This window comes from Cnephaeus nilssonii (genome assembly GCF_951640355.1).
Source record: "Cnephaeus nilssonii genome assembly, chromosome: 9".
Classification (NCBI taxonomy): domain Eukaryota; kingdom Metazoa; phylum Chordata; class Mammalia; order Chiroptera; family Vespertilionidae; genus Cnephaeus; species Cnephaeus nilssonii.
The window spans coordinates 20424745-20452656 of NC_137080.1; the positions used below are offsets into that span (position 1 = coordinate 20424745).

Here is a 27912-nt window from a genome sequence, read left to right on the forward strand (position 1 = left end):
TGCAGAAAGCCCTAGCATGTCACTGCTTCTGTGTTCCCACATCTAAGTGTAACTTTGAACTCCTCCCTATCAGAGTCCCATTAGCAGTGTGAGTGTGCAGCTACCTGTCCAGGGCCACTCACCACACTAGACCTAGATAACAACTCAAGAAACTATCTCTCCTCTAATTCCCCTTCAGACTGGATGCTGAGATCCCCAAGTTAGAAGTTTTCAAAATGCCTAGTTGTGTCTTCCTCATTCACATTTGGTGCTTGTCAATTTGGCTAGGTGAGAGAAATTAAATTTAACCCAACTCACACTGTAATACCAAATGTTAAAAGTGTAAGAGTAACTGTGCATTTCCCCTTAAGAAGTTATGGCACCAAAGCAGATCCCCTTTATTAGACCTTTGCCTAAATGAGGTCTACGAGAACACTACCACAATGCTGGTGGTAAGCAGAAAAGTTACAGGCTTTCTATGTTACAGTGAATCATTCACTATGCATCTGGGAGAATGTGATTCGACTTCTGTCTGCGGTGTTATAAGGTGTAACTGGATTGAATAAAGAATTTTACTAAATAGTTTATATCTGACAAAGAAAAAGGTTACTATTTGAGTTTTTAGTTCTAGTTTCTGGGGGAAAATTGTCTGGCTATCAGGAAAACACTTTAATCAATTTTCATAAAGTTAGCTGTGGATATCAACTACACTTCTAATAAACTCCTCTTTCAATATGTCTTGAAGCAAAATGACATCAGAATCCAGGGCCAGATGCCAAACTTAATTAACATAAAAATTCAAGATAATATTTTTCCCCTTTAAAGAAAGTCCAAATTTCTTATTGATGGTTCTATGTAGAAATGAATACAAGAACTTCATGGACTTGGAATTTCATATATAAAAGAGCAGTAACAAAGTGCTTGATTCCACATTATTTTTAATGACATTTTCCATAGTAAAGTTTACACAAGAGTTCTCAAAAGACATGAAAAAGTTCTAACACAAATAATGATAGATTTTCATACTCAGAGTGAATTGAAAGGCTTCCAACTCAAGGTCTCAACCATGAAAGACCCAACACAGTACTACACTAAATCAAAAGAAAGTTAAGATTTTTCTCTCCATGGAAACTTTTCACACAAATAACCATGACTTTACCCTCACCTTTACTTCACAAAAAGGTGAAATGGTAAGTGACTGAAGTTTCTATAAATACAGATATTATTCAGTATGAAAAAGAAAGCATTTTAAATTTCTGTATCGTATGGTATCCTATTGTTGAAACAGCATGAGTTTCAAAGAAAATTGGACTGAGCTGAGTTGTTACAATGGTAATAATTTTGTGAGGAAAAATAGGATGCAATACAAATCTATATTTGAAAAATAAGAGTACTTTTGCCTAGATGTCTTAAGGACTGAATTTTATCTACACAAGCAAGAAGGAGTAGAAAATTATACAATACTTGCCCTGGCCAGTATTGCTCACTGATTAGAGCATGGGCCCTCGAAAAAAAGGGTCTCGGGTTCAATTTCTGGTCAACAGCATGTACCTGGTCAACAGCACGACCTTCTACCCAAGTTGGGGCATTTATGAAAGGCAACCAATGGATGTGTCTCTCGAATCGATGTTCCTCTCTCTCTTTTTTTTCCCCTTCCTCCTTCCCTCACTGTCCCTCCCTTTCACTATCTCTAAAAATCAACGGAAGAGTTATTCTCAGGTGAGGATTTAAAAAAAACAAAAAAACAGCAACAACAAAAAGATTATACAAAAATTATAAAAACAAACAGGTTATCTACACTAATAAAAGCCTATGTGGTCATCACGCCTTCATGCCATGATGCCTCACGCCGTAACAATCCATCATCAGGGGGCTGCGTGTGCAGCGGGCACGCGCGGGTGGGCGGGGACTTGGTGCTGTGTGCACGGCGCAGAGGCGGATCCCGGCAGCTCCACTTGGAATTGTGGGGGCGGGTCCCGGGGGCTCCGTGTGGCAACGCTGGGGAAGGGATCCCCAGCTCTGGCATACCTCTTTGGGGCAATGCATCGAGGAGACCCAGATGGGTGGTCAAGATCTACCTCTCTGGGGAGATCGATCGTGGGGGTTCCCGCACTGTGAGAGGGCACAGGCCAGGCTGGGGAAACCCTCCTCCCCCGCAACCCCCCCCCCCGCTGAGTGCACAAATTTCATGCACTGGGCCTCTAGTCCTAAATAATAAAGAGGTAATATGCAAATTGACCATCATCCCAACACACAAGATGGCCACCCCCATGTGGACACAAGATGGCCGCCACAAGATGGCCAGCAGGGGAGGGCAGTTGTGAGGGACTAGGCCTGCAAGGGAGGGCAGTTGGGGGCGATCAGGCCTGCAGGGAAGGGCAGTTAGGGGTGACCGGTCCGGCAGAGGAGGACACTTGGAAGGGACCAGGCCTGCAGGGGAGGGCACTTGGGAGGGTGGGGTCCAGGCCTGCAGGGGAGGGCAGTTGGGGGCAACCAGGCCAGCAGGGGAGGGCAGTTGGGGTGTACCAGGCCTGCAGGGGAGGGCAGTTGGGGACCACCAGGCCGGCAGGTGAGGGCAGTTAAGGGGCGACCAGGCTAGCAAGGGAGAGCAGTTAGGGGTGACCAGGCTGGCAGGGGAGGGCAGTTAGGGGCAATCGGGCTGGCAGGCAGGTGAGCGGTTGGGAGCCAGCAGTCCTGGATTGTGAGAGGGATGTCCGACTGCCTGTTTAGGCCCGATCCCCCTAAACGGGCAGTCGGATATCCCTTGAGGGGCCCCAGACTGGAGAGGTTGCAGGCTGGGCTGAGGGACAAACCCGCCCCCTCGTGCACGAATTTTGTGCACCGGGCCTCTAAAATATATTGCCAATTACATTCACACATTAATTTTCTAAAAAGTGAATATTTCAGGTCACCCCACTGTTTGTTCTCCCAATGCTCTAAAAGCCTAGATAACAAAGTGATGACTAAATGTGTGAGCATTTTCATCTCTCATTTCATCAGAGAAACTCCAAAATAAGCAAGGAATTATGAGATCCTTATTTAGCATTAGCATTTTTTTGTTAATGAGAATACTATGGTGAACACCTCCAAGCTTAACTATATCTTAATATTCTCTGCCTTGATGACCTTAACTCTTCTTCACTTCAGCCATCCTTTTCATGACTCAACACTTGGTCTTTTCATCACACAAAGCTCTCCACTTCATTAGACTTCATGTTTCCGTTCTCAGGTGCAATTATCCCCTCTTCTTTTAAGTTTTCTACCCATTTATTCTCACTATACCTCCTCTTTAACTTCTTTGGTCTTTCATCCCTTGTCCCTAGCCATTTCTCCCAGCCTATGAGCCCATTTCAGCTTCAGTTATGTTCCTCCTATGACCCTGTGAATAATCAGCTTGATTACTCTCTCATCAGTATCTCCAGTTTTCTAAATCTTTTGTCTTCTTACCATAACCCCCATGAATATAGCCAATTTGGAACCCCTTTAAAAATAAAATAATTTTAAATATTTTTTTATTGATTTTAGAGAGAGGAAGGGAGAGGGATAGAGCAATAGAAACACTGATGAGAGAGACATATCGATCGGCTGCTTTCTGTATGACCAACCCCCACCAGGGATGGAGCCCCAAACCCAGGCATGTGTCCTGACTGGGAATCAAACCCAGGACCTCTTGGCTCATGGGTCGATGCTCAACCACTGAGCCATACAAGCCAGGTGGGATCCCCTTTAATACTCCATTTCTCCACTATCATACCCAGGTTGCAGGTGGCAATTAGAGAAAAGCATCAATATATATTGTTTTGCCATCACAATTGTAAAATCTACAATCTCCACGGGACTGTCAATAGCAATCCACTTACTTGCTTTTAGTAGTCTGCCCCTCTTAGTGCTGGCAGATTCAGTATTTGGTGAGGGCCTGCTTCAAAAGAGTGGACAATGATAGCCAAATTCCTATCACTCTTCCTTTTGCAGCTTTGAGGGCCAACAGAAGGGCATGATTGGAAACGTTATCAAAACCACCTTATAATGTAAAGTCTAAAAAGAACACCTAGTTTATTTAGTCAAATGTCTAATATGTTATTACTTCTGAGAAAAATATTCTAAATAGAGGTCTAATAAGAACACCCACATACTATTCAGCAAGCAGGCATGCAATTTAATTATCTTTATTTTAAATATAGAATTAAGCCATAAATTAGGTATCAAGGATTTAAAACTAAACAAGTTGAGAAAATTTAATGCATATATAATTATCATCCTTATATCCTGTATTTCATTACCAGGACATATAAATACAAACAATGATGGCATGTGGGTAAATAAAATTTACAGCCTATACTCATCTCCTAACTGTTCTGTTCTGTTGACTGTGATGTGAATGTTCCAGATAAGAAAGGAACTCCTTTCACTGGAACCAAGTGCTCTGGACATCCTCAGTCAGAATGTTCACAGTGTGTCTGTCCAGAGCCACCATCTAACAGACTTAAAAGGGCTTCACTTTAGAGTACAACCTTGGACCAAACCTTTACTCTTCTACACCCACTAGCTTCACCAGACTTAAGTCCTAAGACTGAGAAAGTGACATAGAAAAGATAAAGTCCTGTCTTAACAATGAGGAAAGTGGTAGAGGCTGAATGTTTGAACCTCCCCGCCCGCAAATTCATATATTGAAACCTAATCCTCAATGAGAGAGTATTTGGAGGTGGGGCCTTTGGGGTTGATAGATCATGAAGGTAGAATCCTCATGAATGGGATTATATAAAGGAGGCTTCAGAGAACACCCTGACCCGTTCACCATCTGAGGACACAACAAGAAGGCACTGTATGAACCAGGAAGTGGGCCCTCACCAGACACCGAATCTGCTAGCACATGGATCTTGAACTTCCCAGCCTCCTGAGCTAGGAGATATACATGTCTGTTCTTTATAAGCTATCGGGTACTTGGTTAGAATAGGCGGAACTAAGAAAGACAAAAGTCTACAGGGTAAGTCTGTGAATTGTCAGAACTGGTTAATTTTTCTCTCTTTAATTTACCTATGTAACTGAAAGCCCTGAAGTCCCTTGAATTAGCATTAGTCTTTATAGATCTCATGCTCCTACTTAGTGTCTTGGGAAATTCCTGGAGTAGAAACAATCTCTACACATTCCTGATGTCAGGCAGACACCAACATAGGGTCCTGGCTGCCAAATATAACCACCCAAGTCAGGCTGGACCCCATCTCCTTTTTCCCCCCAATAACCCAACAATAGGGCAAGAAACACCTTCACCCCACATAGCTACCAAGGTCTGTTCCGCAAAGCAAATACTCTCTGGAACCTATAGACAAGTACATATGGGTACTCTTGACATTCTTTCCAATAGCCTCCTTCCCTGCTTTGCAGGCATGCTTAATTCCTAGCACACAGGTAAGTTCAAGAACTCAAAATTCAATATAAAAGTTTTTAAATCAATTCTTTCTGTTTCTAGCAATTAACATAGGATAAAGCATTCCATTATGTCTGCTTATAATATAAGTGAAAAAACAGACACATAATGGCAGAAAGTTATAGGTGATTCTCCCTACACACGTTTTCAATATTTACCAAATTTATACGATGAACATAAAATGTCATAATAAAAACATATGTTGTTTTAAAGCTAATTTTGCACTAATAAAAAAAATTACAGTAATTTTCTAAGATGATATAATTAAACCTGAAATTTCACTTACTTTCTGCTCAGGGCTTTCTTGAAACGAAAGTCCAAAGTAGTCCTTCTCCAAGAGGTTGAGATGTTCACACACTTTGTCAAACAATACTTGTCCCTTAGCACGTTTCTGAGGAAAAAGAAATAGTATCTTTACTTTTCAAGCAACAAAGATTCCATAGTACTATAAATAAAGGGCACCATGTCAAATAACATTATTTAGCTTAAAGTAGTATATTTGTTTTCTAACCTTTTATAATAATACAAAGGATAAATTCTAAAATGAATGCATGATCAGACAGAAGCTCTGTGTTTTCCTGCTGCTCTATATAAATGTAAAAGGACTAAAAAGTAAAGTGCTAAGAGTTCACTTATTTTTAAAATGTACAAAAATATGCCCAAACTGACTCCCTCAGTTCCTCAATGTGGCTCATGTCATATCTACAAGGTATACTACCCTCCAGGAAAATCATTAGCCTTACTCAGTGTATCCTTACAATTTATCCCATCAGCACTTAGGTTTCATTTTTGTTCTGTGATATTTGCAGAATAGAAATTTTTTCTCATTATAAGATAATGCTTTTTCTCAAGAATGATACAGCATTCGCTCTTTAGAACACAGTTTTAAAATATAAGGTAATGAAATCAGGACAATGAATCAGCTGCACCTATGGATTTAACACATTTTTGTCTTGGTTTGTGTTTTGTTTTTTAATTTAAGAAGCTGCTATCAAACGCCTTTGACAGTCACATAAGAAAAGCTCATTGTCTAATCAATGGCAAAACATAAAGTGGTGACTCATTTCCAATTAAGATGCACACCCTTGGGAATGCCCAACTGCTAGGTCAGGTCGCAGGCCTCCTGCCACTGCAATGATGTAAGCAGCCACTGGACTGAAAGTGAAAAATGAACAAGCCATCAGACTTTTTCATCCTCGAGATGAAGGTCCTCCCACTATCAAAATGTATACTTGTTAATTAATCCAGTGTGTTAAAATTAATGTTTTTCACACATGTATCTATAAAAATGCAATCCTATATAATAAAAGCTTAATATGCTAAGTGTCCAGTCATCCAGTGACTGGTCAATTGTTCAACCAATCAAAGCGTAATATGCTAATGATATGCTAAGGTCGCTCAACCGCTCGCTATGATGTGCACTGACCACCAGGGGGCAGTCGACCGGTCGACCAGTGGCTATGACGTGCTATGACGTGGCTATGACGTTGCTGCTGGGGTCTGGCCGATGGGGACTGAGCGAGAGGGGCCGGACACACCCTGGAGCCGTCCTGTGGCCCTCCCTGGCCCCGATTGTGCATCGGTGGGGTCCCTTGGCCTGGCCTGTGCCCTCTCACAATCCGGGAACCCTCGGAGGATATCGGAGAGCCAGTTTCGTCCCGATCCCGCAAGCCACTCCCCTTGCTCGAGAGGGCGCCAGATGCAGGGCTCACAGCTGGCGAGCGCTGCTGGGGGCACGAGCCTCTCTCAATTAGGACTGATTGGGCACAAGCGCACTGCAGGTGCAGTGGGGCCTGGATGAGCGGGAGTGGCAGGTAGGAGCTGCAGGTGGTGTTGGACTGCAGGTTTCGGCCCGATCCCTGCAGGCCACCCTCAGAGACACGACCCATGCACAAATTTGTGCATCAGCCTCTAGTCCTATCCTATGCAAATTGACCGTACCTCAACTACACCCACAAGCCATGCCCACCAGCCAATTAGGAGCGAATATGCAAATAAACCCAACCAAGATGGCTGCGGCCACAGAGAGCAGGAGGGAGGCTTGGGTTTCCCCGGCAATGGAGGAAGCCAAGCTTTCCACCTGCCCTTGCCGGCCTAGGCCTCCACTCCAGGCTACAAAGTTTCAATGATAGAAGATAAATAAATCCGAACAGAACTGGCTGCCACCATGGAGCAAGCAGAAGGCTTGGCTCCGCTCCAGGCTACAAAGTTGCAATTATAGAAGATAAATAAATCCCAGGTACCAGGGCCTCCGCTTGGGTCACCTGGGGGGCGTGGCCGGCCAGCAAACCACCACAGGCCCCTTGCTCAGGCCATCCCACGCCCCAAGGGAACCACCACCCTGATCCGGGACACCCTTCAAGGCAAATCAGCTGGCCCCCACCCATGCACCAGGCCTTTATCCTATCTAATAGAAGAGTAATATGCAGATTTACCATCACTCCAACACACAAGATGGCTACCCCCATGTGGTCAAAGATCCTGCCCCCATGTAGACACAAAATAAGCACCACAAGATGGCCAGCAAGGGAGGGCAGTTGGGAGGGACCAGGCCTGCAAGGGAGGGCAGTTGTGGGCAATCATGCCAGCAGGGGAGGGCAGTTGGGAGCGATCAAGCCTGCAGGGGAGGGCAGTTAGGGGTGACCAGGCTGGCAGAGGAGGGAAGTTGGGGGTGACCGGGCCTGCAGGGAAGGGCAGTTTGGGGGGGACCGGGACTGCAGGGAAGGGCAGTTGTGGGGGACCCAGGCCTGCAGGGGAAAGCAGTTGGGGGGGACCAGGCCTGCAAGAGAGGGCAGTTAAGGGTGACCAGGCCTGCAGGGGAGGGCAGTTAGGGGTGACCAGACCTGCAGGGGAGAGCAGTTAGGGGCAAACAGGCTGGCAGGGGAGCAGTTAGGCATCAATCAGGCTGGCAGGGGAGTGGTTAGGGGGTGATCAGGCTGGCAGGCAGAAGCGGTTAGGGGCAATCAGGAAGGCAGGCAGGCGAGCAGTTGGGAGCCAGAAGTCCTGGATTGTAAGAAGGATGTCCGACTACCCATTTAGGCCTGATCCTAACGGGATCGAGCCTAAACGGGCAGTCGGACATCCCTCGAGGGGTCCCAGAATAGAAAGGGTGCAGGCCGGGCTGAGGGACACCCCCCCCCCATGCACAAATTTCATGCACCGGGCCTCTAGTAATATATAAAAGACATTTTATTTTCAAGTTAGTATGACTGTGATAAGGGGTTTCAAAAGATAGTTTTTACAGAAAAATTCAAGAACTTGTTTCTCTCTGCTAACCTTTTCTTCCTCCTCTTTGTGGGAGCAGAGGTAAGAAAATCATGCCTGAAAGACTTGCAGAGGAGAATCTGAAACTTTTATCATTAAATCTTTCATAGTAACACTAGTGTCCTGATGCACAGATTCATGCACATTGAAAGGAAATTAATTAGAAGAAATGTTTTAATATCGCTATTCCCACTTTCTCTATAATAGAGGTGGCAACCAAATTCATGATCGACAATGACAGATTGAAACACATGCGTGCGATTGGCACCAGCGAGAGCTTTATATGTATATCGCATGCACGAGTCAACTTAGCCTTTTATAGATATAGAATAAACTTGATTAATTAAATAAATCTGCTTTCTGATGCAGCTAAACTTTTTCCAGCCCAGTGAAGCACCCCAACTTCTCTTTCAGGTAATTGTCAGCAACACAGCAGTAAATATCAACACGAAGCAGATTATTATTGTAGATCACGCAGGGAGAACAAAGGGTAAAATATTTAACTGTAGCAGTGTATGACTACATCCTGAGAAAACCTGAAGTCATTTTCAAGGTCCACCATTTCTTACTTCTTTTCAGTCGGGTCAAGTTTCTAAACCTTCTAAATCTCTGTTTTCCAGCTAATGAAAAGAAAATAGGATTCTACAGAGTCTCCTATCTACCTACTCCAGGACTTCTGTGAGGATCAAATGAGATGAGGCATGTGAAACGCTTCACAAACATTTGTTTAAACTGTAAAATGTTTGCACCTGGCTATAAAGCAAGTCAGGTTCCTAGGCTGAAGAAACTCCAAGGAGGCTAGTCGCTAGGAAGAAGCAGCCAGGCATTGCTATGTGATGTCATTACCCAGCGCCCACAGTGACCGTTTCCAGGCTGGGATGGGCTATGGGCTGCATTTTGCGCCATGGGGTCTTGGCAGCGTTGGCTGCGATTTGGTGGGGAGTTGCTCTGGGGTGGTGGTGGGGCCTGTGTCCCACTTGGGGGAAGCCAAGTGTTGGTTTGTCAGCGTCGGGTCCGTGGTGCCGTTTATTTTTAAATGGCCAGTGTGCTCCTGCATTGAGCATCTGCCCCCTGGTGGTCAGTGCATGTCATAGCTACTGGTCAGATGGATGGAGACTTAGCCTTTTATATATATATAGATTTCTTTTTAAAAAAATAGAATTATATATAATAGTACAGGAAACAGGAAGAAAGCCACAGATTACATTATTTCAACATCCAGAAAATTAAATTACTAAATATATTTAAGATAGATATGTTTTTACTAGAGGCCCGGTGCATGGATTTGTGCACCAGTGGGGTCCCTTGGGTGCAGGACAGGCCGAGGGACCCCACCGGTGCACTATCGGGGCCGGGGTGGGACCGTGGGAGGGTTCCAGGGCATGTCCAGCCCATCTCACCTAGTCCCAATTGGCCAGACCCCAGCAGCAAGCTAACCTACAGGTCAGAGCATCTGCCCCCTGGTGGTCAGTGCGCATCATAGCAACTGGTCAAACCATCAAATGGTCAGACACCTAGCATATTAGACTTTTATTATATAAGATATGTCCATATATGTAAAGTGCATACAATTTATAGAAAAGTAAATAACAGTATTGGGATCTGGATTCCAAATACCAAAGTTCTGATTGCATTTCCATTATTTACTACAGGGATATGGGAAACCATTTTTCTGCCAAGGGCTATTTGGATATTTATAACATCATTCGTGGGCCATACAAAATTATCAACTTAAAAATTAGCCTGCTATATTTGGTAACATTTCATTAACTTACGCCTAATGCCTTGGTAAGGCCAGATCAAATGATTTTGAGGGCCTTATATGGCCCGAGGTCCCGGACGTTCCCCACCTATGATTTACAAGCTATGTGACCAAGGTCAAGACACAACTTCCAACTGCCTCAATCTGCACATTCATGAAAGGAGGATAAGAGAATCTACCACAAAGGGTGTGGTGAGAACTAAATGAGTTGTAATACATCAAGAGCCTAGAACACTGTGTAGCAAGTAGTAAGTGCTTAATCAATATTGGCTCCTATTATTTACAAGCTGAGGGTTTTATAACATGAAAAATGACTAATTTCATTTATATGAAATTTTGCTTTAAGCTTTTAAAATGATGTAACCAGCCATCATTAATTTTATTATTTGATCTACATGAAATTATTAACCTATATAACTAAAATTCTGAGTTTAGAAGTATTTTAAATTAATTTTATGAGAAGGTGGCTCAAATCATGACAATTACTTTCTTAATGTGAAGTATAATCCACTGTCTCTTCTTTATAAGAGTCTGGAGTAGATGTGAGATTTGGTTGCAAATAATAGCTAACAATATTTTAAAGGCAATCAATAATCTAAGATAGAACTTGCTTTCTCTCACATTTCAACAGCATTGCTCACTCCTGAATCTCCAGTGAGTAGAAGACTGCCCAACACAGTTAAGTGCTAGAAAAAGCAACTGTTGAATCAACTGAAAAAACTGTACGTAACATACTTTAAATGAGGTGACATTTAACCCACTGGGGCTCCTAATGACTGACCACAACTATAATTTCAGCTCCAGCTTTGTATTTAGGAACTTTCCTTATTTGAAATGATAAAGGGAGCAAACTATTATAGCTCCTACCACATTTATCTACTTAGGTATCACCCACTATGCATTTATTAAGAAATATAAATGAGTCACAGAGGACATTTTATCTACTATAAAGCATACTAACAACTCAAAGGAAGCTTATATAGGAAGTTAATCTTTAATAAGAGTTCTCAAATAAACATCATTTCTATGGAACCTGACTATAAATGACAACTACTTTCAAATAAGCCAACTACTGAAATTAAGCAGCTATATGCATCATGAAGAAATGTGACAGAATCAAAAGGAGATTCATACTATTTCATTTGGTTATAATGCCATTTGAAATAAGGGTGAAAAAGACATTTAAGACAACTGATGTCAAAATTTATACGTCAGTTCAAAGAAACATTCTAACATTGGTGTAAAGTCAATTTTTGTTAACAAATCATACTTTCTCACTGGTTTCTGTTTCAAAAATAGAAACATGCTCTCATGCACAGAATTCCCCTAAAAGATTAAGAGGAAAACATACCCAGAACACACCATCACAACACAATGTGGCGTTGGTAGGCTGGGCCACACAGCGGGGCATCAGCGTGAGCTGGTGTCAGACCCAGTCCCTCCCTCATTCAACATTGTAAGCAGCTTACTATTTACTAGAAGAATGTGACAAAGGACAAACCACTTAGTGGCCTTAGTAAAGTGTAAAGTGAGATCACAGCTGTCTCACAGCACACTGTGAGGGTCAGATTAACCCAATAAGATAGTATATGTCCTAGTGCCAAACTAAGTGTCTTAATCATAACTGAATTTCATTCCCAACTGTTCTGTCACTAGCCTACACCTAAAAATGCCAAAATATCTTCTAGATGCTCAGATTGCTCCTCTACTATTCTCTCCTTCCCGCTCCAGGAAACGGCTATTTTAAATGCTTGATAAGATCTTAACTGCACACACATATCATTTACGCTTCCATTCAGCATCTCCACCCTCAATGAACTCAAAGTCTGGCTGGAAAGACAAAAAATGCAACAATACTGTGAGGCATGTGCTGAAAGATGAATGTACAAATTGGTATGGGAACACCAAGAATGGAATGAGAATGTGAGAAAAATAAGTTTCAACAAGACTGTGACATCTAAAAAGAATCTTAGAAGGAAGTGATTTTTTTAAGGCAGATAAACAGCATATTCAAAAGAACTTAATTTTCACTTTGGATATTTAAAGTCTGACACAGCCAATTTTTATTTCAAAGATACTGTAGGCTACAATAAGATGAAAAAAGTAACCCACGTATAATGGACAAGCCATGCAATATACCTAATAGATAAACTGTCCTACTCTTGGATGTCCACAAGGGCTTGCCAGTCTAAAAAAGCTTAAAATATACTGACCCAACACCTAATATGTGTCAGTTCCTATGGTAAGATATTGGGGAAATAACAATAAATAAGATATACATGGGTCTCAGGAACTTTACATTCAACTGGCCAAGACAGAAAATAAAAAGGAAGCATCTCCCTACCATCCCCCAAAGTCCTAATAACCTACCACTTTGGACATAACTAGGTACTTTGTCCAACTGATCCAAAGACAAGTGATCAATGGTCTATGACAGTGGTCGGCAAACTCATTAGTCAACAGAGCCAAATATCAACAGTACAACGATTGAAATTTCTTTTGAGAGCCAAAAACCGACTTCTGCGCATGGGCCACGAAGTTTCAATCACACTGTACATGCGCACCCACACGTGGTATTTTGTGGAAGAGCCACACTCAAGGGGCCAAAGAGCTGCATGTGGCTCGCGAGCCGCAGTTTGCCGACCACTGGTCTGAGATAGACTCATACAAGAGTTCTACCCAAATATCCTCTCTAATAAAATGGTAATATGCAAATTAACCATCACTCCGCTACATAAGCCACGCCCACCAGCCAAGCCACGCCCACCAGCCAATCAGGGAGAGTATGCAAATTAACCCCAATCCAAGATGGCTACAGCCACAGAGAGCAAGGTTTCCCAGGTAACAGAGCAAGCCAAGCTTTCCATAGCCATTGCAGGCCTAAGCCTCCACTCAAGCTACAAAGTTTCAATTATAGAAGGTAAACAAATTCAAACAAATGGCGGCAGAATGGAGCTTGAGAGAGCAGGCCAGGGTTGCCGGCGGCAACAGGGGAAGCAAAGCTTTCCGCACACCCTGGCCGGACTCACCTGCTTAAGGCTACAAAGTTTCAATTGTAGAAGGTGAATTAACTGCCACAGAAATGGCTGCCGCCCCGAGGGAGCAGCAGGCTTGGCTCCACTCCAGGCTACAAAGTTTCAATTGTAGAAGGAAAATAAATTCCAGATACCAGGGCCTCCCCTTGGGTTTCCAGGGGGTGTGGCCGGCCTGCAAACCACACAGGCCCCTCGCTCAGGCCGCCCCATGCCCCAAGGGAACCCCACCCTGATCCAGGATGCCCTTCAGGGCAAACCAGCTGGCCCTCACCCGTGCACCAGGCCTCTATCCTATCTAATAAAAGAGTAATATACAGATTGATCATCACTGCAACACACAATATGTCTGCCCCCATGTGGTCAAAGATCCTGCCCCCATGTGGACACAAGATGGCCACTACAAGATGGCCAGCAGGAGAGGGCAGTTGGGAGGCACCCGGCCTGCAAGAGAGGGCAGTTGTGAGGGACCAGGCCTGCAAGGGAGGGCAGTTGAGAGGGACCGGGCTTGCAAGGGAGGGCAGTTGGAGGTGATAAACCCTGCAGGAGAGGGTAGTTAGGGGTGACCAGGCTGGCAGAGGAGGGAAGTTGGGGGCAAATAGGCTGGCAGGGGAGCAGTTAAGCATCAATCAGGCTGGCAGCAGAGTGGTTAGGGGGTGATCAGGCTGGCAGGTAGAAGCGGTTAGGGGCAATCAGGAAGGCAGGCAGGCAAGCAGTTGGGAGCCAGCAGTCCTGGATTGTGAGAGGGATGTCCGACTGCCCGTTTAGGCCCGATCCCAGTGGGATCGGGCCTAAACGGGCAGTCGGACATCCCTCCAGGAGTCCCAGATTGGAGAGGGTACAGGCTAGGCTGAGGGACAACCCCCCGCCGTGCACGAATTTCGTGCACCGGGCTTCTAGTAATGTCATAATTTGGGGATAAGATTACCAGACACGTCTTCCTACATGGAATTTAAATACAAGACAGATTTAAACAGACTTATGTATAGACACACACACAAAGTCATAGAGCAGAGTAGTACAAACAGAGAAAGACAATGAGAAGCAGTAAGCAAAAGCCAAGTATGTCAGGAAGAAGACTTGTATTCGCCAAAGTATGTATGTTCTCTTGGTCCCATGAGATGCTCCACATTTATACCCACATCCCCAAAAAAGGAGAGCAGAGTGGGACAAGAAAATTTCTGCTTACCGTACACAACTACTAAGTATCAAAACTCGTATATGCATATAAGATACCCTGAGAAGTTTTATGATGAAGCAAAAAACTTGTGTCTCAAACTGATGCTTCTCAAAATTACTTGGCTAAAATCCCCACTATCTTTCTCAAGATTGAGACTGGTTTAATGAAATATAGAATAATCTACCAATCCAACTTTTCGAATGAAAGTTTCAGAAGAGGGAACTGGGGGTCCAGAATGAGTCACCCCAAGATGTGTCTCTGTGGTATGCATATTATTTGGTGCTAAGGGCAACTTTAGCCACAGGCTCAGGAGAAACTTCACCCTTATGCCTAGAATTTGAATTAGAGACCTTATCCATTAAAAAGGTTATCAGGGATAAACTTTCTTGACACACCTATATGCCAGGGCAAACTTACTTACTAAACATCTGCTCTTCTTATCATCCTTCAATGGCCTTTGAAGTCCCTCAAGGTGCATTACCTCCTCCCTAGTTCAGGATGTCTTACATACTTCAATCCCCTTTCTGTCTCTGAACCTCTCCTGCATGTGGGGTCTCTGATTCTCAAGTATGCAGAGTTCTCATACACGTACACATACACATACACATACACACTTTAAATTTGGTTATTTTCTCTTGCTAAATAAAAATAAATAAATAAAATACTTATTAATTTATTCCACAGCAGAATTACTATTCAACAGAGCATAGCTCAAAAAAGGAGGTAGGAAATTATGATGATCTGGCCCTCGTGCAGATTTGGGGACTGGCATTAACATTATCTTCATTATTCAAAAATGTCAAGAAAGGTAATTCATTTTAAACTGGTACAGGAATGGATGTGCCCAGCTGTCTGGAAGAAGCAAATGATTTCCATAGATAAAATATCAACAAATATAGTAAAAAAATTAAATACAAGGAAACCAATTGCTATTATTGAGAGTTAGACACAGTATCAGAATCAGATTTTCAGATTGTAGATAATAAAAATTACCTATCAAGCATAGAACACAAAATAAATGTTTTGTATGATTAAAGAAATAAATGAAATTTTAAAGTATCATCAAGGGAAAAGAAACTATCAAAAAGCGGATTCTGCCGAAACCGGTTTGGCTCAGTGGATAGAGCTTCGGTCTGCGGACTGAAGGGTCCCGGGTTCGATTCCGGTCAAGGGCACGTACCTTGGTTTCGGGCACATCCCCAGTAGGGGGTGTGCAGGAGGCAGCTGATCGATGTTTCTCTCTCATCGATGTTTCTAACTGTCTATCTCTCTCCCTTCCTCTCTGTAAAAAATCAATAAAATATATTTTAAAAAAAAAGCAGATTCTGAAAAGAATAAAATACAACACCTAGAAATAAAAATTGTAATAATTAAATTATAATATAAATGGACAGGGTTTGACACAGCTAAAGAGAAAGGCAGTGAACTGAAAGATAGATATGAAAAAACTCCCCAGATTGCACAGAAACACAAAGGTATGAAAAATATTAAAGAAATTTACCAACATGAAAGACAGAATAAGAAGGTTTACATATATCACATTAGAATTTTAGATGAAGACAATAGAGAGAATAAGGGAGAGGCAATATTAAAAGACAATGGTTGATAAATGCTAAATCTCTCAAATTAAGGAAACTGAATGGTTCAGTAGCCAGATAAAATAAAATTATTAATCTACAATCATTTTATTCCATTAATTGATTATACTCATTAACATTCAAAAGGTTTAAACATGCATTTAAAAATAATGAAAGGACTTTGTTTCTGAAAATGATTTGCTACAGAAACCAGAAAGAAATATTTTTTAAAAATTAGTATTCAAAAAGGCATGCAAGAAATCATTGATTTTCATAAAACAGAGAGAGAAAAGCCCTTTAAAGAGAGACAATGTTCAGATGAAATTGTAAGAAAATGATTGGAAACAAGAAAGAATTGTAAAAAATATTAAGAATTATATTTAAAGAATAAAAATACATTGATACACTGAAAAGCTTCATGATGATGTAAAGGATAAGCTTGAGAAAATTAGCAGAAAAAGAGGAAGAGAACAATAAATCAGAAGACAACTTCAGATAAAATAAGAGAATGACTGAAAATAAAAATTGTAAAAAAATTTTAAAATTACATTAAAAGAATAAAAATCCATTGGTACTCCAAAAGTCTTCATCATGATGTAAAAATAAACTTGAGAAGATCAAGAAAAAGAGGAAGATAATATACCAGTAGAAGACAACTTACTACTTTTAGTCTCAATTAAACATAAAAATGCATAGAGAATATTTGAGAGTGAGATTTTTTTTTAAAGTCATTATGCAGTTAGTCACAGTGATATACATAAAAGCCACTGCAAATTACAAAGGGCATCCCCCAAGGTATTGTCCCACCTGATTCAAATAAGTAATAGAAAAAGCCATCAAGACAAGAGGGAAGGAAACAGGAGCTAGGAAATATATATATAACAGAAAACCCAGAGAAGTTACTCAAGAAAAAAACATAAAACTGATCTGCTTTTAGAAACTAATTGAAAAAGACATATGGCATATTTCTTATCTCACAAACAAAATGGCATATTTCTTATCTCACAAAGCATATCAGATTATCAGAAGACATACTAAATGCTATACATTAAATGTTCCAAGTTATTACTTTTTATAAGTACTAATCTGCAATCAAACTTGCCTACCTATGCCTGGCAGAAATATGACCCACTGGTTCACAACTTCTTTTTTGCCTTCACACTGCTCACAACACTCTCCGTAAATAGTAATTCTCATAACTTGGGGAGAGGAACCAAGACACAACTGATAGTGGAATCCAAGAATGCTAGCCCTACCTCTTAAAAGCTGTGTAGCCTCAGACAAGTTATTTAACTTTGCCTCAGTTTCCTCTCTTTAAAATAAAAGCACTTCCCTTATAATGGTGACAAGAGAAATAAAGTGTATTTTACTTAAAATGTTTGACACATTATATGGTTTCATTAAAAGGCAGCTGAAATCAGGACCTTTCTGAGCTGCTATAAAAATAAAAATTGATTTCAAATATTAAAGAACTTTCACAGTTATGCCATCCAATCTCATTTCACAAATGAGTAAACTGAAGTTATAGAGAGTTTATATGATATAATTTTTCAGTCTGATTTCCTGGATTTCTTTTAAAGAACTGAATTCTTATTTTCTCCTATTATCATTGTTTTGATTTGTTTATAAACAATTTAAATTCTACTTCATGAAAGTTATACAAATATACATTTGTTGAATACAGATATTTTATACTGAAGATACCAGTACATGTAGCTGTTCACTAGCTGTTATAGCAATTTAGGGGTACTAACTCAGATAAGACTACTGATTTGTCAAGAAATACTCTAAATTTCTTTTTTACCAACTGCTAAAACCCTATCTCTAGACAAATCTCTAAATACTCCTTCACATTGAGGCCTATTCCAATCTCCAAATATTCATCTTTCTCCATCAAGCACTTTACTTCACATCTATGCTACTTACCCTTACATTCTACTCCTTGAGATTCATTACTTTTGGAGACTGAGTGTTTTTTAAGCAAAAGTATGCTTCCTATGGCAGCATTTCACTGAGTAAATAGATCACCAGTAGGCCAAGATACCTGTCGGGTAGAATGGCTTAGTGCCACGAAGCCAGCCAAAAAAGCTGGCAGAATCAAGTCTAGAATTCTGGCCTCTGGCTTGCAATCTTATGCAATCTGCAGGATCTAGCTCATGGACTACCAGCCCATAGATATTCAAGGAACTAAACCAAACACACATTGCCAAATAGATTCCGGAGAAGAACAACCACAGACCTAATTTTATTTTCAGAATTCTACATTGTACTTAAACTTCCTTAATAATATAAAGCATTTCCAAATATGTCTTGGGAAGTAGAGGAATGACAAAAGCAGAAAAGCCAATCTTCCCCTTGCCCCTGTAAGCAGGCCATGTCCCATCTTCATGCAGAAGGGACAGTGGGGTTTCCGTCACTAAGACAGCCATTTCACTGTTACTTTCCTCCTGTGATCTGAAGCATACAATTTGCTTTGTATCCCTTCTTAGGCAAATCTTTATATAGTACAACCTGTGGAAATCTCCATTCTGGTAATGTAATTAAACAATTAAACCATGCAACTGTTAGGCAAACTTGCCAAGTACACTTCAGAGAGAAATCTTACTTTCTATATTGGATGACAATAAACTTTACAATCTGTCTCAAACACCACCACCCCCACTCTACCCCCTCCACCCCGCCTCTCCCTAACCCCATTTACACCATTGATCGGCAATATAAAATCAATGGGTTAAAAACTTTTTTTTAAAAAGTCCGTTGATCTTACTTTTCAGATATCAGACTGTGTTTCCTTAAAAAGACTACATAATACAATGGAAGGAAACTTGACTTGGGGTGGTGAACACAGAAGTATTATAGAATTGTACCTCTGAAATCTATATAATTTTATTAACCAATGTCACCCCAATAAGTTCAAGTAAAAATATAAAAGGTTGCATAATACATTAGAGATATCCAAAGGAGAGAGACAAAACAAGACAATTTAGATGACTTTTAAAGTATATTATTCAAGGATTGAAAGACTAGCTTTGGGGAACGTTAAAAAAATAAAAAAAAGACAAAGCAATCTACAGCAGATCCAGCTGAAGAAAGGCAGGCTGGAATCTGAGATGCTGAGGAAAGTCCCCTGTGCCTGTGCTGTTATTTGTGGCATTCATTATTGAGGCCAAAACATGACATTTCTGGAGGCCTCTCAACTTGGAGGAATTTGCTCAACTGCTTACCCGGCAGATTGCAGACGACGCCACACACCACTGGCGTTTTATAAAACTCCATCACTGTCTCCGTGTAGGTTCCTCCACACTGCAGTTATTGTGTACCGAGGAAACAGTGCTGGGAAGTACACAATGCGATCCATACATTACAGCCCTGGAACTATGTATTTTGTGCTAGTTCTAAACTACACTATGCAAATATGAAAGGCCAAGGAAAGAAAGGTATGTAAAGAGCAAACATAACTAATACATTGTCATAGAGGATGGAGGAAATCAAAGAAAACCATACAGAAGGGAAAAGAGTGTCTCAAATAGTTTAAGGCCATCATTTATCAGATCATTCTTTTCCTACTAATCTGAGTGAGCTGTCAACACACCTGTGTCCAAAATTCACTCAAACCCCAACATAAAGGAAGAAACCTCATCCAATGATTTAAATTCTATTGGTTAAAAATGTAATTCCAGAAGCAAATGAGTCACTTATAGTAAAGATTATTTTAAGTAAAGTTTTCCTGATTATTAATATGAATTAATTTTTTTAAGTTTTTCCAATTATACTAAGAAAAATATGTGTATATTGTATATAAACTATATAACCATATAAAAACAATATATAAAATAAATGGATATATGTAGACACAATACATGTGCATATACTAGTATACACATATATGTATCTTCTGTTTTTTGAGCAGATGAAAGGTTTTCACACATATTTTTTATTAGTGATCAGACTATATATGTACATCTGATGACAGACAGACAAGCATGCATTATCAAAGCGATGTAAGCCTGTAGGTTTGTTATAAATCACTACAACAAATCATAAAAAGAAATGTTTCCTATATAGTATTCCTTTAAGACTAAGCTAGAAAAGGGAATGGGAAAAAAGAAAAACCTCTCACAGCTCATTTCAGAATCTCTATTTCTTTTCCATTCCACAGGATTCAAGGAATCATGATAGAACATTGAGGAAATTTTGCAGTGTTGTTGACATGAACAACATAAAATACTATTCAACATAGTTTTAGGTGCTAAAAATAAAATAAAAAGGCTGTTACACAAAAACAAACACTAGGCCAGAACAGACTGCACAACATCCTCTAGTAACTGCATCCTGCAATAATTTTAAAAGAAATCCTAATGCAGCTAGAAGCTGGTATACTTGCCTTTAAATAACTCCTCAAGGAGTTAACATTCATATACATTACTAGAGGCCCGGGGCACGAAATTTGTGCATGGGTAGGTCCCTAGGCCTAGCCAGCGATCAGGGCCAATCGGGGCCTTCCAGCTGCCGCCCTGTCAGCTGGGGCCTTCCTTCGTTCCACACCGCCCCCTGGTGGTCAGTGCAAGTCATAGCAATCAATCAAACTCCCAGTCTCCCCGTGGAACTCCCAAGAGGACACTGTGCATGTAAGACACTATCTCATGAACACAGTGTTTCCAAGTCCAAATGCAGTATTCAAACAGAATGATTTTTCATCACCCCAGTCTGCTGGGTTTTGAAATGCTTTAAAATTCTTAACTGAGCACACAATTCCTCTCATAAGCAACCAGTTAAGTTGTGCTCAAAAACAAGACAGAAAAAAGATATTTTATCTTTATGCTATGTGGAAAATCGCAAAAACAACAGAAATCTGCTACTGATAGTATTCATAAACAAACAAGCAAAATATACTGTTGGCCACAGATTTAAGTCTAATGATTAGCTCTGGTCTTTTTCCCCCTAAGGCAAACAAATGCTAATTTTTCATTTTAAAAGATAAAACATTAAACTTTTCATCTTTCATCTATATTTAGAAGGTGGTTGTCATTTTTTTCCTGAAACCCAGAGGTTTTCATATGTTTTCAGGACACAAGAATCGGCTAGCTGACCAGAGGAGCGCCCTCTCAAAGGACTTCTATCTCCACACTGCAGAACAGGCCTGCATTCCAAAAACCAGTTCCTACTCTTCTCACCAACATGCTGGCTGCAGGGAAATCCCAAACCAAGCTCTGGAATGGAGCTGCAGAAAACCTCATTAACCCCCCCCCCCCCCGAGTGATGGAATTGAAACTTGTTAATAAAACTACATTTGTTGATGAAATATAATTATCTGCATACACATTTTACACAGGAATCATACTTTTGGCTTTAACTACATGGTAAGAAATAATAAACAGCCCTCTCAGTTCTAATACATGTCAGTTGCTCAGCTGTTTATAAAGTATGGCCCCTTAAATGCCTTCCTTTGGAAATATAAGTTTAATGGAATGGTATTGTAGCGTATGAGGAAGAATCATCTAATCTTCATTTGCTCTAACCATATAGCCTGCAGTTTCTCATATGCAAAAATCCAACTGTATTTCTGTTTCTAGAGTTTATTTTAGTGGTAAAGTAAATAAATTCATCTTTGACATTCTTCTTTTTTTAACTCAACTGGTTATAGCCAATGCCTCTCCAACTAGAGCCCAAGTCCTTTGACACTAGGCCAGTGATGGCGAACCTATGACACGCGTGTCAGCACTGACACGCGTAGCCATTTCTGGTGACACACGGCCGCTGAGGCAGCCGCATGCCAAGGATGAAACATTTGCTGCTCCTGAGGATGAAACATTTGCGAAATAATGTTTTTTCCTCAAAGTGACACACTACCTGAGTTATGCTCAGTTTTTTGGCGAAGTTTGATACACCAATCTCAAAAGGTTGCCCATCACTGCACTAGGGATCGGTTTGTTTAAAATTTGTACATTGTTTTTACATCTTGTGGGGGTTTTTCTTACATGTGGTACTAACATTTATTTTTTTTAAATCTAAGAAGTTCTTTAAATTACGAAGGCCATTGTGAATATACTATAAGTGGTATGTGTTTACATCAAGCATGTCAAACAACGAATATTTTTGTGGCCCAGCCAATGTAACGGTATGTAAGAAACATTTTAATAAAAATTTCGTGACTTAATTTTTACAATATCCTATTATATGTAATTATTAATGACGAACTACAATGTTCGTTAATGACTGGTTACTATAATCATGTTGCATTCATTTTCCCTTACTCACCTTTCTCACAAGGTACACCATTCCTCTCCACTAATACTAGCAGCTGAGTATTTTAGCAGCCGATTGCCACATCATTAGTCTTGGACTGACTTGTTTGGTGTGCGCAACAAGAAATATTTTGCTTTCGGAGAACAAGAAAAATAGGTTTATTTGCAATACGCTTATTAATTTTTGCAGTTAGTCAGTGTCTGGTAAGTTAATGTTCAAGAAAAAAATACTAATTTTTATTAAAATGTCCTATTATTTTATGTTAACAATTACTCATTTATTTCAGCACTTTGTATTCAGCATGTTTCTATCGAAATAAACCTACGTTTCTAAGAAAATTAAAGCTTTTGTTTTTTTGCAGCCCACATAAACTTAAACCTTGTTTATTTGGCCCATGTTAGCCTTTGAGTTTGACATGCTTGGTTTACATTATGGGCCTTCCAAGCCACTGAGATATTGATAAAATATACGAATATTGGGAATTTATCCAAGGGATAGCACTTGAGTATTTTCATCAAAAATTCAAATAAAATGATGAGATCCTTACAAAATTATAATCAAGGTTTTAAAATATAATGAAAATAATAAATGCAACTAAAAATTCTCAAACCCTTATTATATGCTGGGGATTACTCAAAGCAAATCATAACTGACAAATTCAGCCATCGATTGAGTTATGATACAGCTGCCACATGAGTGAGTGAACCCAGACACTTAATAAGACCTACAGTCCTAATGTAGGGTCTCCTACCACTTTCCTATCACTTAGGGATAATTCCCCACCAGCCATGCTAAATTTCAACAAGGAGCTGATTGAAGAATTCCCCTGATAGCTGAGGAGCAGGTGTTCTGCCAGGGACTGCCTTGGCAGACAGCATGTTACAGCATTTCAAAGCAATTCTTAACTCTGGCTGCACAGATGCTTGAGCCTGACACCACACCCACTAAATGAGAATCTTCCAAGGTGGCATCTGTGCATCTGCATTTTTTAAAACTTTTCTAGTAGGCTTTTTTTTTTCTCCTTAGAATACTTTTAGGTTCACAGAAAAATTGAACAGAAGGTACAAGATTTCCCCATATATATTCTAACCCCACACACACATAACCTCCTCTATTATCAACATCCCCAACAGAGAGGTACATTTGTTACAACTGGTGAACCTGCATTGATACAGCATAATTACCCAAATTCATAGTTTATATTAGGGCTCACTCTGAGTGTTGTACATTCTGTGGGTTTGGACAAATGTATAATGACATTATACATCCACCATTATAGTACCATACAAAGTAGTTTCACTGTCCTAAAAATCCTCTGTGCTCCTGTATTTTTAAAAAAGTTAACTAAGGATTCTGACCATGAGGCAAGGCTGACACCACGGCAAGCAAACAGATCACTTCTCTCAGAGTTTAGTTGCCCTCACACTCCAAGTCCATCACCTTTTGGTTTTCAATCTGGCTAGGCAACATCCCTTTCATCCCTTGCAGGTCCCAATGGATAACATATCAACTGCTCAAATTTTCACTCAAAATCCTTTTTTAAAATGACTGGTTCATACAGCCTGGTAATATAACTTATCTGGCAATCTTTAATAACAACTACATTTGAGACTAACTTTGAAAAAGAAATCACCAGGTAGAAAAACACAGGCCAGCCATTTGATAGAAGAACTTATCACAAAAGAGGCTCAATGAAACTATTCTTAACTCCACTGGCCAGGAGTAAAGGATTTTTAACAACTGACCAAAGTAAAGTATTTAAAGGATTTTTAACAACTGACCTAAGTTGTAATGCAGAATCATCTTAATTACTTCAATATTTATTTTATAATGGTTGTAAAACAGAGACAAACAGGATCTGATACAAAGAGAGAAGTCTTGAGAAGTTTCTTAGAAACTAATTTCCTTATACCTCATCACCTCAACTTCTGATTTTTTTAATTCAATGGCAAGCAACTTCTGGGCAACCTGAGAATAAAATATATTTCATTTTGAGATATCTCAGTTTTTAAACATTGATCTGAGGCAACAATGTTTTTATTGAGCTTGACATATTTCTTAAGTAAAAGTTTTGCATTCCTGGTAGATGACTAACAAACTAAAGTAAAACAAAAGAGAAAGTGACAACAAGGCCTGTGTTCACCATGGAGCACATACCATAAGGGGGTGGGGTAGGGTAGGGTGGGGTAGAGTGGGGTGGGGTGGAGGTGAATCTTTTAAGCCTTTGCTTGTCCTAAAATATATACCATCGATTAATTCACGTATATGAGGAGAAAAACTGTCAAATATGAGAGAAACATGGGGATTCAGAAGCAGAAAAGTTAGGAAGTGTGTGGGTGAGCATAGCCCTGAAGTATGCCTCCCCAAAAGGCTACCTTACCAAGCAATGTGGATACAATGTGGATACACCGGACCCACAGATGCCACAAATCCAGCCCATCCCCCTCACAACACTGCCTTAATTTTTTCACTTTCCTTGGCTTCACTAATGAAATTCTACCATTTATGATTCTAGAGAGAACAGGTTTCTTTTGGAATGCAAATCTCTATTAGAAGGCAGCACAGTTCACATTCAAGTTATCCACACAAATTGCTGGTCCTCTCGTTACTTAGCTGAGAGATCTGCTACCTTTAAAAAAAAATTTTTTTTTTTATCTCAGAGAGGAAGGGAGAGGGAGAGAGAGAGATAAAAACATCAATGATGAGAGAGAATCATTGATTGGCTGCCTTCTATACTCCCCACACTGGAGATCAGGCCCACAACCCGTGCATGTGCCCTGACCAGGAATCGAACTGTGACCCCCTGGTTCATAGGTCCACGCTCAACCACTGAGCTACATTGGCTGGGCAGAACTGCTACCTTGAGGAATTAGCAATTTTGATTTTAGAGGCAGAAAAGGTAGGCAGGAAGAATAGAACTTCTTTTTTAATTTAATACTACAAAAGAATAATCTATAAAAATAAAAGCATAATATGCTAATTAGACCAGCTGTCCTTCCAGACGACCTTCCGTACAAAGCCGGGGCTGCGGGTGCCAGAGGGAAGCCAGTGCCGGCAGCAGGGGAAGGAAGGCTTACTCTTGCACAAATTTCGTGCATCGGCCCTCTAGTAGAATATAATTGTAGAGTTGAAACAAGAAAATCTAAGGGGAAAAAACTACAAGAAATAGAAAATAACATGAAAAGAAGAGATTCAAAATTTTGGATCTGAGTTAGGAAAGTGGGCACCCAGAACCAAATTCAAAAAAAACTTATAGACTTCCTCCTATATTACTTCTGCCCAAAATGCAAAATGACATGTGACATTTGAAATTCAGAATCTTTTCCAACAAAAATAATATTTTTACATGGCGAAGAGTTTCAGCCGAATCATTCTCCTTTCCAATTTCAACTCCCATCCAAGCCTACTAGGTCAATAATATTCACAACTTAAGTTACAATAAGATTTCCAGCAGAATTTAAAAATAGTTTGAGATTTACTGGCAAACCTAAATAAAATCAACACATGTGAGGGATGAAATGGTCTGACTACAGGAGGGCCAGGGATGAATGTGTAAAATTTTAGGGCAAAAAAGGGATGTGTGTTTGTGTCCAAATCTAGGGAACCAACTAGGCTTCTTGGAGGGGGAGGAGTGGGAATAACAAAAAGTGAAAATTTATCAATATCACTTAGAAGAAGGGGGTACCTGGCCTGAGAGAACAGTCATTATTGACCTTGCCAGATATGCTTACTCTCCACAGTTACAGTGTGTGGAAGACACTAGTTGTAATGTTAACGTAATACTCCTTGGTCTGAATTCATGTTCACAAAGATGTCTTAAAATTATCACCTGAGTCTTTTGATGACTTTCTTATTATAAAGAAAAGAATTAGTTGACTAATCAATTCTTCCTGACAGTCACCTTTCACTATAAATTCATTTCCTAGAATTCTAATATGTCCATGTTCATAGGACTGGTCAGCAATGGTCACTTCTCCTGTCCGACTTACCTGGGCACAGTAATAAAGAATTAATGTAGCCCTAGTCAGTTTTGCTCAGTGGTTAGAGTGTCAGCCCAAGGACTGAAGGGTCCTAGGTTCAATTCTGGTCAGGGGCACATACTTTGCAGGCTTGATCCCCACCTTGTGTTGAGCATGTGCAGGAGGCAACCAATCAATGTGTCTCTCTCACATCAATATCTGTCTCTCCCTCTTCCTTCCACTCTCTCTAAAAATCAAAGGATATCCTTGGGTGAGGATTAACAAAAACAAACACACACAAAAAGAATTAATGTATGCCTTAAAGCTGAGGACCAGACCCTGCACAATGAAACTCCCTCAAGTCTTATCTTATTGAAGCCCAGCCCCTACCTCAAGCATGCTATTGGCCTCCATCAATATTGTGAGCTTATTCTGCAAACTTTGAATATTATCATTATCAAGTTTCTTTAGAAATCCAGACTTCAAAACATTAAAACATTCAAATGAAGTGCATTTTAAATTCTACAAATGTAGTGTTTTTCAGTTATAACATCCCACCCTTTCTCCATCAATTACTGTGATGTCAAATGATCCTATCTAATAAGAGTAATATGCAAATTAACCATCACTCCGCTACACCCACAAGCCATGCCCACTAGCCAATCAGGAGCGAGTATGCCAATTAACCCAACCAAGATGGCTACAGCCACGGAGCGAGCAGGAGGCTTGGGTTTCCCCAGCAATGGAGGAAGCCACGCTTTCCACCTGCCCTTGCCGGCCTAGGCCTCCACTCCAGGCTACAAAGTTTCAATTATAGAAGATAAATAAATCCCAACAAAAATGGCTGCAGCAACGGAGCTGGAGAGAGCAGAAGGCTTGAGTTGCCCCTGGCGATGGAGGAAGCCAAGCTTTCTGCACACCCTGGCAGGCCCAGGCCTCCACTCAAGGCTACAAAGTTTCAACTATAGAAGATAAATAAATCCCTACAAAAATGGTGGCAACCACAGAGGGAGCAGGAGACTGGGCTCCACTCAAGGCTACAAAGTTTCAATTACAGAAGATAAATAAATCCCAGATACCAGGGCCTCCGCTTGGGTCCATGGGGGAGGGCATGGCCGGCCTGCAAACCACCACAGGCCCCTCGCCCAGGCCACCCGACACCTCAATGGAACTTCCACCCTGATACGGGACACCCTTCAGGGCAAAACAGCTGGCCCCCACCCGTGCACCAGGCCTCTATCCTATCTAATAATATTATCTAATAAAAGCGTAATATGCAAATTGACCATCACTCCAACACACAAGATGGCTGCTCCCATGTGGACACAAGATGGCCACCACAAGATGGCCAGCAAGGGAGCACAGTTGGGAGGGACCAGGCCTGCAAGGGAGGGCAGTTGGGGGCGATCAAGTCTGCAGGGGAGGGCAGTTGGGGGGTACCAGGCCTGCAGGGGAGGGCAGTTAGGGGTGACCAGGCCTGCAGGGGAG

At 40.8% G+C, this 27912-nt stretch overlaps 1 protein-coding gene across 9 annotated transcripts in view; it reads right to left on the bottom strand.

Annotated features, from left to right (window-relative positions):
* The window catches only part of EPB41L2 (erythrocyte membrane protein band 4.1 like 2), a 199151-nt gene that overhangs the window by 75075 nt on the left and 96164 nt on the right, over positions 1-27912 (bottom strand). For all 9 annotated transcript variants that reach the window (XM_079781297.1, XM_079781296.1, XM_079781295.1 and 6 more), the window contains exon 4: positions 5691-5795. In XM_079781297.1, coding sequence (XP_079637423.1) covers positions 5691-5795 — 105 coding nt within the window. The remainder of the gene's footprint in view (positions 1-5690; positions 5796-27912) is intronic.